Genomic DNA, 15146 nt, shown 5'->3' on the forward strand with positions numbered 1-15146 from the left:
CTAGGTGGTGAGATGGGTCTTGAAGGATAAGCCAATTTGGATTTGCGAGGAAGACAAAGTGGGAGAGGACATTCTGCGGCTGCTGTGAGCCGGGAGGGGGCTGGCCTGCTGCGTGCGGGGCAGTGGGACGTTGGGTGTGGCAGGAACGGAGCTGGGCAAGTGACGCTGATGCCCTGTCATGCAGCAGAAAGATCTCTGACCAGGACCTCAGAAGAACACCCCGCCACTTACAGCTCTGTAAGACTGCACACGGCCTCCCTGTCGGAGGCTCTCTTCCCACTGGTAACTCATCTGAATTGTTTGGTATTATTCTCACCACCAATATAATAATAATATAATGTCACAGTTATGCACATATTTAGCTATTGGAGTTCTAACTACAAATCTATAGTTTGTCTGGCTTAAATTCTTACTGAGAAAGGGCAGAAAGAAGATCATAATGCTTCATGGTTTCAGCCAAAGTATCAATTGCAGATTCCAATGTGAGAAGCAGCTCAATCACAAATCCCTAGGGGGCGAAGAAAGGGCAGATTTTCATTAATTATGCTCTGGAAGAAAAAATATTGTAACGGACTTCCCGATGAGATTTAAAATTAGAACAAACTCAACACTAATGTTACAAAATGATTAAACTCTTGAGCAACATGATCTTGCTAACTGATGAAAACTCATCAAACTAATGGTTATAATGGCACAATTCACCCAAAATTGCTCAGGCCAAAAATCAGAGTCACTTTTGTTTCTTTCTCTCACATCTAAATTAAACCTATCAGCAAGTCATGAAAATATTACTTATAAAATATATCCAAAATCTGACCCCTCTCTATACCTCCACAGCTTCCCTTAATCTAAACTGCCCCCATTTCAGTGTGGACTTTTACGATAAGCACCTTAGCTGAGTCCTACTGTCCTCCTAAGGACTCTACCTGGCCTCTGAAGTTTTCTAAATAGCAAATTATATCCATCGCTTTCCTCTCAAAGCCTAGGAGCATTGTTTGTCATCAACCCAAACTAAAAGCCCACCTCACACCAGTGTCTACTAGACCTCACACAATCTGGACCTGCCCATGTCAACTCCTGACGCTAGACTACCCCATCCAATATGCTAGCCATACTGGTTTGCTTCATGTTCTTCAAAGAAAGGCCTACTGCTTCTGCCTCAGGGCCTTTGCACTTGTTAGTCCTATTTCTCAGGCCTCACTTTATTTACATATATGTTTAAAACTCACCTTCTCAGATGATCATATATACAAACAACTCCCTCTTCCCTGCCACTCTTTAACCTGTTACTCCACCTTATTGTTTTCAAAGCATTAACTACTAAATAAAATCGTGTTACATATTCTTGGTGTATTAGAGGCTTATTTTCCCACTAGAATGTGAGCTCTAGATGCCAGGAACTTTCCCTTGTTCACTACTATATCCCCAGTATCTAGAACAGTGTTAATAAAATCTCTACTCTGTATAGGTGTTAAGTTCTCAACTGCATCACTTAATTTATCTTAAAAACTCAGCACTCTCCATTTAAATTTAATTTCCCATCTCTTTTACCTTGTGGTCATCCCAAAATAATATCCAAGTGTGTGTGTGTGCGTGTGTAAATGTAAAGCTTTCTCTAACAGGCACTAGATATTTGATTCAGTTAGTATGTTACTAAATATCATTTACAAAACTCTGTTTCATAATTCTTTGCCTGCTTGTGAGCATCTGACACGAATTCTACATAACCGTCAGACCTGCTATGCTCTGTACTCGGCAAATGAGACCTTGACAGTGAGTAGCTCAATGGCATGGGAAGAATTTAAAGCAATACCTGTGCATCTTCCCCTGGGTCCCCTACAGTTTCTACGAGTCTGGAGAGAACGTCAGAAAGTGTAGTTGCAGAAAGAGGCTGCTTTAGGGCCCTGAAAATCTGGAAGGATCTCCCGGCATAGTGTCGAGAAGAACAAGAAAGTGCTGTTTGCAGAGCAACTTCACTAAGGTGATGCTCCAAGTGCATTCCTTCTGCAAAGACAAAGGGTACCAGTGAGTGCTTCCCGCTGCTTGGAAGGCAGGGTTATCACCAGACGTGAGCCATTCTAAACCCAGCGCCCAGCACACTGCCTGGCAAACCGGGCAGGCACCCAGATTTTAGAAGTCAGTGCCTTGTCTTTGCACCACATTCATGTGCATTTTAGAGGACGCTTGGCTCCCATCTCCAGGGCAGTGTTCTTGGAGAACAGGGTTTCTCAACCTCAGCGATAATGCCGTTTTGACCGCACAAGTCTTTGTTGTGAAGGTGGACCTGTGCGGCATACTTGTGTGGCAGTGGTTCAGCCTCTGCCCAGCTGGACACCAAGAGTGACCGGTGGTCCCTTGCCTCTCCCAGCCCCCCACTATTGTGACAAAAATGGCTCCGGACATTGCCAGATGTCCGAGGGTCAACAATCACCCCTAGTTGAGAAACAGTGCTTTAAATAGATACATTTTTACTCTGATTTTCAAAGGTCAAGTTTAGATCATAGAAGACTGTTACAGATTAAAACAGAATTTGAGTTTGTCATCTCCGCCTATGCTCCCGTCACGTAACTGTTTCCTAATATGTCACCGCACTGTAACTTTGTCATCATGTATGAAAAGAAGAACCCCAGAATGTCACAAGTGACTTTCTTATTTTTTAAGGAGTGACTAAGTTTTTCTCGAACCAAAACAAATCTGTTATCACAAATGAGTTAAAAAAAAAAAAAAAAGAGTTCAAAAAGATGTCTAGGGGCGCCTGGGTGGCTCAGTTGGTTAAGAATCTGCCTTCTGCTCTGGTCATGATCCCATGGTCCTGGGATCCAGTCTCGAGCACCAGCTCCACCCTGGCCTCTGCCTTCCCCCCGCCCATGCTCCCTCTCCATCTCTCTCAAATAAATGAAATCTTTAAAAAAAAAAAAAAGAAGAAGAAGAAGAAAGAAAAACCCATCTAAAACTTTTTAATGCAGACATGTCAACTGTCAACTCTTTGCTAAGCAGTATCAGAAATTTTCACATCACATTAAAATATCTCATTGAAAGTCAGCATCATCTGAAATATTTAATAGAAGATACCTGAACTTGACTGCTTAAAAACAGAAACCACATGTTTCAAAAACGTAGTTAACTGCTCAGCACTCTTTATGCTAGGATTCTTGGCAGAAACATCCTCATGGTTCCAAAGGGGCCCTCTTTTTCTGAAAACAGAGAACAGACATAATTCCCTTGGTTTTAAACTGGCATTAACAGTTTCACTCCTAGTCACCTAAAATGTGCCTTTGCCACTAGAAAGGACACCAGCGGAATAAATCAAATAGCACACAGTCCACTATTATTTATGTACTTGAATGTGTAATGGTCTCTCTCAAGTAGAGGAAGATCTGGGTTACAAGAAATTTCAGCCTCCGTCATTACAGTTAAATTCTCCCGGAGATGGTAGGAAAAGATGACAAATTCTGCCAAGTGAGAAGAGTACTGGTTACTGTTTCTGTGTGACAGGTCACAACATAATTTGGAGAGGCTACACTGTATTTAGATTGTAATGCAAAGAAAATAATTTACTAGCTAAAAATATAGGTAATGTTTGCGACGGAATGGTTTCCTGTTGATTCTTTAAAATATCTTTGCATTCTCAAGGCTGCCCCTTGGTTAGTAAGGGTTAAACTCCTCATTACCTCAGGCCCAGAGGGCCCTGAAAACCTTAGGAGGTCACACAGCCACTAGTTTCCAAAACCTTTAATTTATCCTGTTCATTGCCATGAGACGGATTGTTCTCAACGTACTTAATTGTGCCTCCCACCCCTTTCTGTCTAGCTCAAGGATATTCAATAATTTCTGTTTTCTGGAAAGATGAGAGATCTGTAGCCTGTGGCCTAGGTCTCATGGCCCTCCAGTCTGAATTCTCCCGTGCCTACAGAGTTTTCTCGTCTAGAAACGTCTCCCTCAGCATTACAGTCAGACTGGCTTACTCACCATTTCCAAACACATTTTATTTCTCAGGCTCCTGGTGATTTTTCTCTTGCTGTGGAACACCAACCCCCTTGTCCCCATCTAGGTGTCTCCCCTACTTATGGTGCCTTGTAAAGAATAGGCCGTACGTAAAAATCTGATGACTGCAATGTAGCTAATGGAAGCGGAATATGTATTCTGATAATACTGTCTTCTCTTTGGCCACTTGGTACTCAGCCACGATTAAGGTCCACCTCAGGGAGAACTGTGTGAACACGAAAGAAGTCTTTGGAGGCATCAACTTTTCCAAGTGTCACACAGTATACACCTGTGTATTCCAAATCAGTGGCCCGCCAGCAGTGACAAACAGGGTTCCCCGAAGCTGACAAATGCAAGAACGACTTAACACAGCCCAGTTGCCAGATGGCAAGAGCTGTGACGTTACCTTGAGGTAATGAATTCCATGAGGGTTTTGACTTTTCCATCCTGCTCTACTGAGATGTCGACCTCATTGAGGATAGTGGTGTGCAGATGGGAAATGGCAGCGCTGTTATTTCCTAGGCTGATACTAGAAGAGGTAGAACTTGAGCTAAGCCCTGAGTCAGTCATGGGGGAGGGCTGGTAATCAGGTATAAAGTCACTAACGCCCGCTGCAAGAGAAAAGATGGCATGAATACCAGACAGGAAAGGATCTCACGCACTATCCACAGTGAAACCCTCCTTCCTCACACGTTACACGGGACCCACGTGGGAATCTTGGCACCTGCTGGTGCAAACCAGCACTCCTCCCCTGTGAGCCTCATCAGCACCAAATTCCAGTGCATGAGTCTGGGGGCCAACATTGTTTTCCACAGCCTCCTATTAAAACTTAACTATCTGGACTGGGGCACCTGGGTGGCTCAGTGGGTTAAAGCCTCTGTCTTTGAGTCAGATCATGATCCCAGGGTCCTGGGATCGAGCCCCACATTGGGCTGTCTGCTTGGTGGGAGCTTGCTTCGTCCTCTCTCTCTGCCTGCCTCTCTGCCTACTTGTGATCTCTCTCTCTCTGTCAAATAAATTAATAAAATCTTAAAAAACAAAACCAAAACTTAACTATCTGGATTTACTGTGAAGTCCTCTGCTGCCATCTGCTGAGGGGACTGAAAGTGGCACCTTCCTAATGTTCTAGCACGTTGTCTCAACATGCGTTGAGCCCAGCGTTTCCACAACGTGAACTGATTTTTCTTAGGGAAAGGATTTGACACTTTCCGCTTCATTTTACTTGAAGAAAGATAATTTTCAAAACTTTGCAATATTGATATTAGGTCAATTATTAAATTCTTTTACAGGCTGTTACTAACACTGATCTTCACAAGATGGCAAAAGGGGTCTTAAAAACAAAAAACAAAAACGAACTATGGAATTTTAAATAAAGATGCTTCAACATAAAAGAGTTACATGTAAGCTTTATTCTATTGATCTTCTAATCACATTTTAAAAGGTGAAATACTTCCTAGTTGTTTCCTTACTAACTACACGGTTTTAAGTAAATAATAGGGTTTTAACAAAGTACTTTAACCCTGTATCTGATGTTATAGGACTAGTGAAAAAAGGTAGTTTTATTTCACTTTTTAAAAACACTTTCTAGGGCGCCTGGGTGGCTCAGTGGGTTGAGCCGCTGCCTTCGGCTCAGGTCCCGCATCGGGCTCTCTGCTCAGCAGGGAGCCTGCTTCCCTCCCTCTTTCTGCCTGCCTCTCTGTCTACTTGTGATCTCTCTCTGTCAAATAAATAAATAAAATCTTTAAAAAAAAAAAGTACAAAAAAAAAATAAAAACACTTTCTAGATCATCTATTATTAACTTGATGATACAGACAAATGTAGTAAGTTAGGGCTATCAGGAGAGAAGAAAATATAAATTGCAAAGTAAAGAAATTCATACCAACAATGAAACAACTTTTATATGAAAGTCAATAATTTGGACCTCATTATTCAAAATGTATAACTTGGAACTTACTTGACTTAAAAACGCATAACATTTTAAATACAGTAAATATAGGGGCACCTGGGCGGCTCAGTCAGTTAAGTGTCCTTGACTCTTGGCTTCAGCTCAACTTATGGTCTCAGGGTCATGAGATAGAGCCCCGTGCTGGGCTCCGTGCTCACCAGGGAGTCTGCTTGAGATTCTCTTTCCCTCTCCCTCTGCCTCTGCCCCCACTCACATGTGCTCTCTTACTCTCAAATAAATAAGTCTTTTAAAAAATACATACATACATACAGTAGATATAATCAAGTTAATAAAAAACTTTAAATGTCTTCCTCTGTCCATTTTTCAGATCTTGAGAGTACGAGGAATCTAATACAAGTTCAACATCTTCTCCATAACTGTGCTCAATCAGCTAAGCTCTCTTTCACTGATCTTCAACTTGTATGTTGAGAACTTAAAATTTGTACAACGAAGACCCTTAAAAGGCAAAACACTCAAATACTCCATGCTTATTTCTTTTGCTAGTGAATAAATAATGTAAATGGTCCTTAAACGAATAAAACTACACTTAAAAAAATGTACTTCAGGGGCGCCTGGGTGGCTCAGCGGGTTAAGCCGCTGCCTTCGGCTCAGGTCATGATCTCAGGGTCCTGGGATCGAGCCCCGCATCGGGCTCTCTGCTCAGCAGGGAGCCTGCTTCCTCCTCCCTCTCTGCCTGCTTGTGATCTCTCTCTGTCAAATAAATAAGTAAAAAATCTTTAAAAAAAAAAAAATGTACTTCAACTTTGATTTCGTTGACTTTCTCCACCGCAGACTTCAAATTAATGAAGTGCGATTCCACTGTCAGTCAAATTGGGCATTCGGAGCAAATACCTGTGAAAGTGTAATCGGAGTGTGCAATCTGTTTGACTGTAAGCACCCTGGGCTCATTAAACTCCTTGTTCCTGAGAAGGACAGAAGCAACAGTGCGGATGTTACTGTTGGATCCCATTACTATTAGTAAGTGCAGAAGCAGGCGTTTACAATGCTCATACACCTCAGGGTGGCAGTGGTCAAACCCTAGAAAGGACAGGAGAAAACAATCATCAATAAAGAGAAATAAGGACTACTCCTGCTTCCAAACACATATTTTAAAGAAAAGCGGACATTACAGAACATGTTTTGTAGAAGACGATGTAGAAGACACAAAAATAGTTATTGGTTTGGAATGTTTATTATTGTCTTAGAGCAGCAGGGAGAATCAAGACAAGTTTTCAATGCATTTCTGACTAAAATTTAGCAATCTATTAGGGATTATTATTACTCTGGGGGTGCCTGGGTAGCTCATTTGGCTGAATGTCCAACTTTTAATTTTGGCTCAGATCATGGTCTCAGGGTTGTGAGATCGAGTCCCACATCAGGCTCTACGCTGGGCATGGAGCCTGATTGGGATTCTTTCTTCCTCCCTCTCCCTTTGCCCTTCTCCAATCCCCCTTCTTTCTCTCTTAAAATGAAAAAAAAAATTACTGTTACATAACACTTTATGTAAATGAATTTCATAAAGGCAAGATTTTTTGTGCCTAGCATATAACAGAAAGTCAGTAGATGTTTGATTAACCAAGAAATGAATACATATATAATAAGTGTGCATATCAGGAAAACTGTGGAGAAGATGGCTACCCTGACCTGCTTCCGGAAGTCAATTCTATGAGCATGAAAAGGACTGCTGATGGGATGGACCCCATGTGTCTGTGACTGAGGGCCCAGTGGAGTTTCAATAATCAGGCTGTCCAAAATGCCATTCTTTTGGGAAACACTTAGGACCCATTTTAATTTTCCATTTACACTGGAAGTTTCCAGTTCCAGAGGTAAATTAACTTTATTCTTGCTATAGCTCCCGAATTTTTCCTGCTAGAGGGTGTGTTTGTGAGCAGTGGAGGGGCCACAGGACAGGAGTGGGAATGAGGACAGAAGACCTATTTGTGGTTGAGAGAGAGGTAAGGACTAAGTCCCTACTGGGCCATGAGAATCACTATAAAAGGCATTATGGAAATGATATACAACAGAACAACAGCAGAAACACCAAAAAAACAGACTGTCTTTAAATTATTGTAGAAATATAATGTGACATTGAGTTAGAAGCAATATTTATTACCTATAAAGATTGCATGAAGAAGAAGATGGAGGTAGCTTCCCCATTCCACCTTCACACTGTGATCAATGATCAGATCAGTCAAAAGGATCACGGCTATGTTACATCTATGACAAATGAGAGTGCTATTAATGTTCTATCCGAGTCAACTTGGAGAAAATCTTACGCCAGTTACTTGAAGACTTTTTAATAATGTATTTTATGGAAAAATACAACTTCTCAAGAAAAAAAGATGAAAAGAAATATAGCTGAAGAAACCATTAAGTGATAGTTTTAGAATAAAACATTACCTGCTAAGGGCTCCCCAAAGTCAAGGGCCATAATTTCTTCATCTTCAACCCTGACACCTAGCACACTGCTTGCCACATAGTAGGTGTTCAGTACGTGTCTGATACATTAATAAATTTTGAGAGAATGCGGTAACTGTTCTATTGTGATTTCGCTAAGTAGAATTCAGTTTTAACACAATTCAAAATAATAATGCCTAGTGCCATAGATTATTTTTCAGATGTAGTAACTGGGTCCCAGAAAGGTCAAGTAACTATGCCAGACACCCAGAAAAGCAGCGGCAGAAGGAGATTTAATAATATTAATTGTAAACAGAATTCTGAGTCTGTAGATTTCTTGAACTCTAACACATGGATCTCATCTGTTGCTGTATCAAAAGAAAGAAAATTTCTCTTATGCCGTGTTGTCAGATAGCAAAAAGAAAGCTGAAAGTGTTAAGCAGCGATTTGGCTCATATGAAATAGGAATGACGCTGTGGTCCACCTGTGAAGAGGTAATCCAGGTGATGACGTTTCAGGCAAGTAATCCACCAGTGGTGACCAGCAGCCTCCAGCTGGTGGGAAGGGTAGTGGCTCTCCTTGATTATGCTCCATCACTTTCAGTCGCCAATTAGAATAAAGTGGCATTGAATCACCTATCAAAATAAAATGATCTCATTTTCTACACCATCTATTTTCTGCCAACATAAGCAAACTCTAGTAAGACACCATCTATTTATAGCATTGGAAAGTGATAAGAAAATAACTTCCCACTCTTTTTTGACATAGGTTTGCTAGGAAGACCTGAGCACAACTATTGTCAAGTTAAGCAAATCAGAGACAGAAAGAACTATCAGTTTAGGTTCCATCGTTTATAGCAAAGCAAAACTATATTCGCACTCTGTTAGACTCCATAATTGATGTCCAAGCCATGAACCCCATCAGAGGTGAAGCTGCCTTGTAGCAAGGGCCTTCTGGTAAGTTACTCCATTCTAAATTTCCTGAGATAGGGCCAACACAAACCCATGTAAAAGGAAATCTGCTTTACCGCAGCGGGGCTGTAGGGTGCAGTGAAAAAATGACATCAGGAAATGTGAATTCTGTGTGACATGGGTAAGTCACTTAACCTCTCTGGACCTCAGTTCCATCATGTGCAAAAGTGAGGAGATTGGACCAGATCATCTTCAGGGTCCCTTCCCAGTCTGAAGGCTGGTGCCTCTATTCCACTCTCCCCCAGTGTTAAGAGGGAGACTTGGGTGGACATGCACTTTGTGACTGCAAGGGCGAATTTTCCAGTAAAACGTGAATCCACAGAGAAAGAGCAAACCTGGTAGAAAAAGCAGGCTGTAGCCAGTGTCTACAGTGCTTCTCGACAACCAATTCTTATGTTCCCTTTGATTTATCTGTAAGGGAACCTGTGCTTTGAAAACAAATTTCCCCCATTCGAGCTGCTGCTTAAAATCAGGACATTTCGGATTATGTTGGAACACCATCAGTGGCACTTAAATACTCCTCTTAAAAACAATTTATCAGAAAAATATATTCACTGGCATCAACATGATAATACACCTCACCATTATAGTCATAAAAAAAACATGTGGAATTTATTACTTTTTTCTTCTTCATAAGATCCTCCCGAGCTGCTACTGTATCGAGATTCTAGTCTGTGATGCTGACGATTTAAGTGACTGCTTAGTCCACTGTAGATGTCAAGGTGCACATAGCTATGGGAATGATCATGGCAGTTAGTTACAGTTCAAGATAAAATGGTATTTGTACTTTCACTTTCTATGTTTAAAATAGAACACAGTACAGAAAATACTTCAAAAGCTTCCTATGATATATCCTAATTTCCACCATATGGTTAAAAAGCTTAAGCTTTTTTTTTATTTTTTAAAAAATATTTTGTTTATTTATTTGCCAGCAAGAGAGAGAGAGCACAAGTAGCAGAGCTGCAGGCAGAAGGAGAGGGAGAAGAAGCAGGCTCCCTGCCGAGCAGGGAGCCCAACTCGGGGCTCGATCCCAGGACTCCAGGATTAAGACCTAAGCGGAAGGCAGACGCTTAACCGAGACAGAGCCAACACAAACCCATGAGCCACCCAGGCACCCCAAGCTTAAGCTTTTTTTTTTTTTTTTTTTAAGATTTTATTTATTTATTTGACAGAGAGAGATCACCAGTAGACAGAGAGGCAGGCAGAGAGAGAGAGAGAGAGAGGGAAGCAGGCTCCCTGCTGAGCAGAGAGCCCGATGCGGGCCTCGATCCCAGGACCCTGAGATCATGACCTGAGCCGAAGGCAGCGGCTTAACCCACTGAGCCACCCAGGCGCCCCCAAGCTTAAGCTTTTAAGTCAATTATTTCTACCTGAAGACTTTCTTAAACTGTTGTGGTAATAATGTTCTGGTGAAACCCAGCTTATCAAAACCAGGCAGAGTAAACAGCCATTTAGAAAGCTCTAAAAATGCAGACAACACAGAAAGACTGGACATAATCTACTCATCCATTAGAGCACATAAAAGAATCTAGCACATCAGCATTCTGATGATGCAACAGTCATGGTGGAAAATTTCCACAATGGGAATATATTTCTTCACTAGAATTTTGAAATATACATTTAATGAAACATACATTGCAATGCAGAAATGATCATTTATTCTGGTGCTAATAGTATCTGTCAACCTGAAAGGCTAATGAAGAACAGAGAGCTACTTACCTCTCTTCAATACTCTCTTTAATGGGCTTATTATCAGGATTGCCATCTATGGGAGCTACCATTGTATTGCTACTGGAAGTAGTTCCTGCAATCAAAAATGAAACGTTATCTCTAAGCTTAAAGCCTGGGATAACTCAGTAAGAACAAAAGATTTCAAAATTACAGATGTTAAAACTCCACTAAAATGAGAGCAAGGTGATTTTTCAAAAGAAATGTACTCATAATGACCAAGAGGGAAAGGAGACAACAGCAACCAAAGTTTAGAAGCTTGAAAACAAAGGGACAAGAAGCAAGTCAGCTTTGAGAAGGCTGAATCCTAAGCTGGTAGTGGGGGAGACCAAGAAGCATCCATATCTTTATTTTTTTTTTTTTTTTAAGATTTTATTTATTTATTTGACAGAGAGAAATCACAAGTAAGCAGAGAGGCAGGCAGAGAGAGAGGAGGAAGCAGGCTCCCTGCTGAGCAGAAAGCCCGATGCGGGGCTTGAACCCAGGACCTGGGATCATGACCTGAGCCGAAGGCAGTGGCTTAACCCACTGAGCCACCCAGGCGCCCCAACATCCATATCTTTATTGCTGAACCTCCCAAAGACTCAGGCATTAGCAGCACTGAGTATCTCTGGGTGTAGAGGTTAGAAATGTTACTAAAATAGCGGGCTTGGTTGAAAATCTATTTCAGAAGTAGTTGGTCCCCAAGATCTATGCCCCTCCACTTCCAGAAATCTTTTTTTTTCCAACTTTACGCATTTAAGTAATTTCTATATCCAACATGGGCCTCGAATTCATGACCCTGAGATCAAGAGGTGCATGTTCTTCCAACTTAGCCAGCCAGGTGCCCCCAGGATTCTTTTCTGATAAGAGTAAATCAAAGATTTCTGGACTAGGGCACATTATTAACAGCTGAAAAGGGAGAACTTCATTGAGAATAGGGGGATTAAGGGAAAATACACACACGAAAACATGAGATGGTATCCCCTTGAAAGCTTCTCACCCCACTGGGCTACCAGAAGGCATGAAGACAATGTTGCGTGTACGTGTGTATGTCTATCTATGGATTCTATGTATGTGTACATACACACAGCCCTACACACTCTACTTTGGGTAGACGACTAGTAGAGTTTTGTCTGGGTAACTGGATTAGTCCAAGAGAAGAGACCTAAGACACTTTCATCAGTGAAATCATCACACAACAAATGACAAAGTCAACAAGCTCCATATATACCTATAAAATATCCAATCAACTTTTCAATATTCTACTCTGTATCAAAAAATACAGATCTAGAATTGGTAGGCTTTTGAGGAAAGCTTTTACTAAGACAAATCAAAACAGAGCAATATAGAGAAAACAGGCTCTTCTGCAGGGAGAAGAAAATTAATTATAGATGACAGCCCAACCATGAAACATGAATAAGGCGCTCCTAAAAAAAATTCATTAAAAAATAAACTCTTTGGAATTAACATTCTGACAGATATGAAAAACTCAAGGGAAGTGTTATCAGAAATCCCTTAGAAAGCAGAACAAAAGGAGCTGAGAGATGAAAATAGATGACAAGAAATAAATTATGAAATATTTCTAATTACACAGATGCTATTAACATGCCAGAAACATTTCATAGAAACTGAGTGACAAAGAACTTCACGGAAATATAATCAAAAATAGTCCTGATATTACACTGATTTTCAGAGGCAGTTCTTCCCTCAGGGATGTAGTTTCTGCAACTGAAAATATTACTGTGATTATATCTGTACATACATATAAACACTCACATGACTGGACATTAGGTATCATATATGCCCAAATAATTATAATACGAAATTACAGAGTAGGTCAATAAGTAAGCCTTTTCTATATTTAAGATACTAATTATACTTATTTTAAAAATGCTTGTAGTATAAGGGTATATAAATCTATATTCCAGTTCCACACACATATGTGTAAGTCTGTTTCCCTCTATAATACTAAGAACCCTTTCGCGGTCCAACTTCTTCACTCCTGTGAGGATTTACAAAGTCCTGTCAAGTTGGTCCCCACACTGGGACTCACGATGGCTTTTGTGTTTCCTGACGCTGTTGAAAGCAAAGGTCCACTGAGCTGAACAGTTAGGTAAAGCTTCTCTTCGGAGACCAAGGGGTCGGTTTTAAGGGACTTCTTACCTGAGGTGACGGAAGGGATTTTGCAGCTGGAAGTGATGCGGTAGTACGGGGGGTTATCCATGTGAGTGACACCTGAGCCGACGGGGTCGGTCAGCTGGAGTTCACTCACCAGCTCTTCCAGCAACTGCATGGTTTTGTCTCTACCTAAATAGACAATAACTTTCTTCACCTGTCACAAGAGAAAATGGTTCAGAAGAGAAAAAGGACAATTTTTCTTTCATAAATTGGGTCTTGAAGCAGATTTTATCAGCTAAGATCCATTCGAAATGGTATTTAAATAAGCCCAACTTAAATCTGAACATCAATTGGCAGTAAGACGTTAGTTGGCTTTATAAAGACGGTGTTCCCTGGCCCTCAGAGTTAGATTTAATCGGGATGACCTGTTTAATGGTTTCCACATTATCTACTTCCTTACTATTCTGCCTTTTTTTTTTTTAAGAAAAGCAAAAGATAACTGCTTTCCTATAAATCAGTGTCTTTTTTTTTTTTTTAAAGATTTTATTTATTTATTGGACAGAGAGAGAGATCACAAGTAGGCAGAGAGCGGCAGGCAGAGAGAGAGGAGGAAGCAGGCTCCCCGCCGAGCAGAGAGCCCGATGCGGGCCTCGATCCCAGCACCCCAGGATCATGACCCGAGCCGAAGGCAGAGGCCCAACCCACTGAGCCACCCAGGCGCCCAAATCAGTGTCTTTTTAATGGAGAGATTTCAATTAATAATACCATCCCAACGTTTCCCTTAGACTTCAAACACAGAATTTTTTATTCTGCTTCCCCTACTAAGACTCTGTATTTAACCCAGCAGGTGCAGAGTAGTGATTACAAGCAAAGAACTAGAGCTGAACTAGAACCCAGACCACACAGAGTGGACTGGGGTGTAGACACTTGGTAGCTATGTGACTGCACAGTTACTCTCGGTTTTCTCTTCTGTAGGGACAACAACACCTACTTCATAGAGCCGTTAGGGATAAGTAAATTTAAGAATGCACTTTAAACATGCCTAGTACATAGTATGAGTTAAATAAGTGAAAAAAAATGTCAGCAGTATGCATTCTGTCTCGGTAATATATATTAATGAATATGTTACAATACTAACTAATCAGCCTTTTTTTCTCTTTGTACTTCAATCCTTGCAGCTTAAAAAACGTGGTCCTGCCAGCACAGGCATCATCGTGGGGGTTGGAGGGGGGGAGAGGGAGCTGCTAGAAATACAAGATCTCGGGCCCCACCCTCACCCCCCGGAGCCAGAACCAGATACCCTGGTGATTCACCAACCCACAGACAACTGGGCAACTCTGCTTTACGTGACCCCAGGTCAAATCTTATTTATTTTTTTTTAAGACTGATTGATTGATTTTTAGAGAGAGTGGGGAGGGACAGAGGGAGAGGGAGAGAAAGCAGCTCAAGAAGACTCCCCACTGAATGTGGAGCCCAAATCGGGGCCCCATCCCAGGACCCCAAGATCATGACCTGAGCCCAAATCAAGACTCAGGTGCTTAACCAAATGAGCCACCCAGGAGCCCCACCCTGGGAAAATCTTCTTCTTTTTTTTTTAAGGATTTTTATTTATTTATTTGACAGAGAGATCACAAGTAGGCAGGAAGGCAGGCAGAGAGAGAGGGGGTAGCAGGCTCCCTGCTGAGCAGAGAGCCCCATGTGGGGCTCGATCCCAGGACCCCGAGATCATGACCTGAGCTGAAGGCAGAGGCTTAGCCCACTGAGCCACCCAGGAGCCCCACCCTGGGCAAATCTTAGAATATGCTTTATTATATCATACCAGAAATCTTATAAAGATTACCCATTGATAACCGACCTACACACAGCTCTGTCTCTATCCAAACTGCTTTAACTCTTCGCTAAGTCTCTGTTCTCAGACTCAGTGACCTCCTGACCCTGCTAGATGCATTCCTGCCTCTGTGCCTTTAATCCATCTGACTGTGAGAAAGCAGCCAGGCTTCTCCACAAAGTAGGAATTCAC

General features: G+C 41.6%; 1 protein-coding gene across 8 annotated transcripts in view; it reads right to left on the reverse strand.

Annotated features, from left to right (window-relative positions):
* FRYL (FRY like transcription coactivator) overlaps positions 1-15146 on the reverse strand; it is a 263771-nt gene that overhangs the window by 48493 nt on the left and 200132 nt on the right. For all 8 annotated transcript variants that reach the window (XM_047719250.1, XM_047719249.1, XM_047719247.1 and 5 more), the window contains 10 exons: positions 13172-13340; positions 11018-11102; positions 9918-10030; positions 8812-8962; positions 8044-8147; positions 6783-6968; positions 4391-4595; positions 3073-3194; positions 1814-2004; positions 414-508 (listed from right to left, as the gene is read on the reverse strand). In XM_047719250.1, coding sequence (XP_047575206.1) covers positions 414-508; positions 1814-2004; positions 3073-3194; positions 4391-4595; positions 6783-6968; positions 8044-8147; positions 8812-8962; positions 9918-10030; positions 11018-11102; positions 13172-13340 — 1421 coding nt within the window. The remainder of the gene's footprint in view (positions 1-413; positions 509-1813; positions 2005-3072; positions 3195-4390; positions 4596-6782; positions 6969-8043; positions 8148-8811; positions 8963-9917; positions 10031-11017; positions 11103-13171; positions 13341-15146) is intronic.

The sequence above is a fragment of the Lutra lutra genome, chromosome 2 (assembly GCF_902655055.1).
Source record: "Lutra lutra chromosome 2, mLutLut1.2, whole genome shotgun sequence".
Taxonomy (NCBI): Eukaryota; Metazoa; Chordata; class Mammalia; order Carnivora; family Mustelidae; genus Lutra; species Lutra lutra.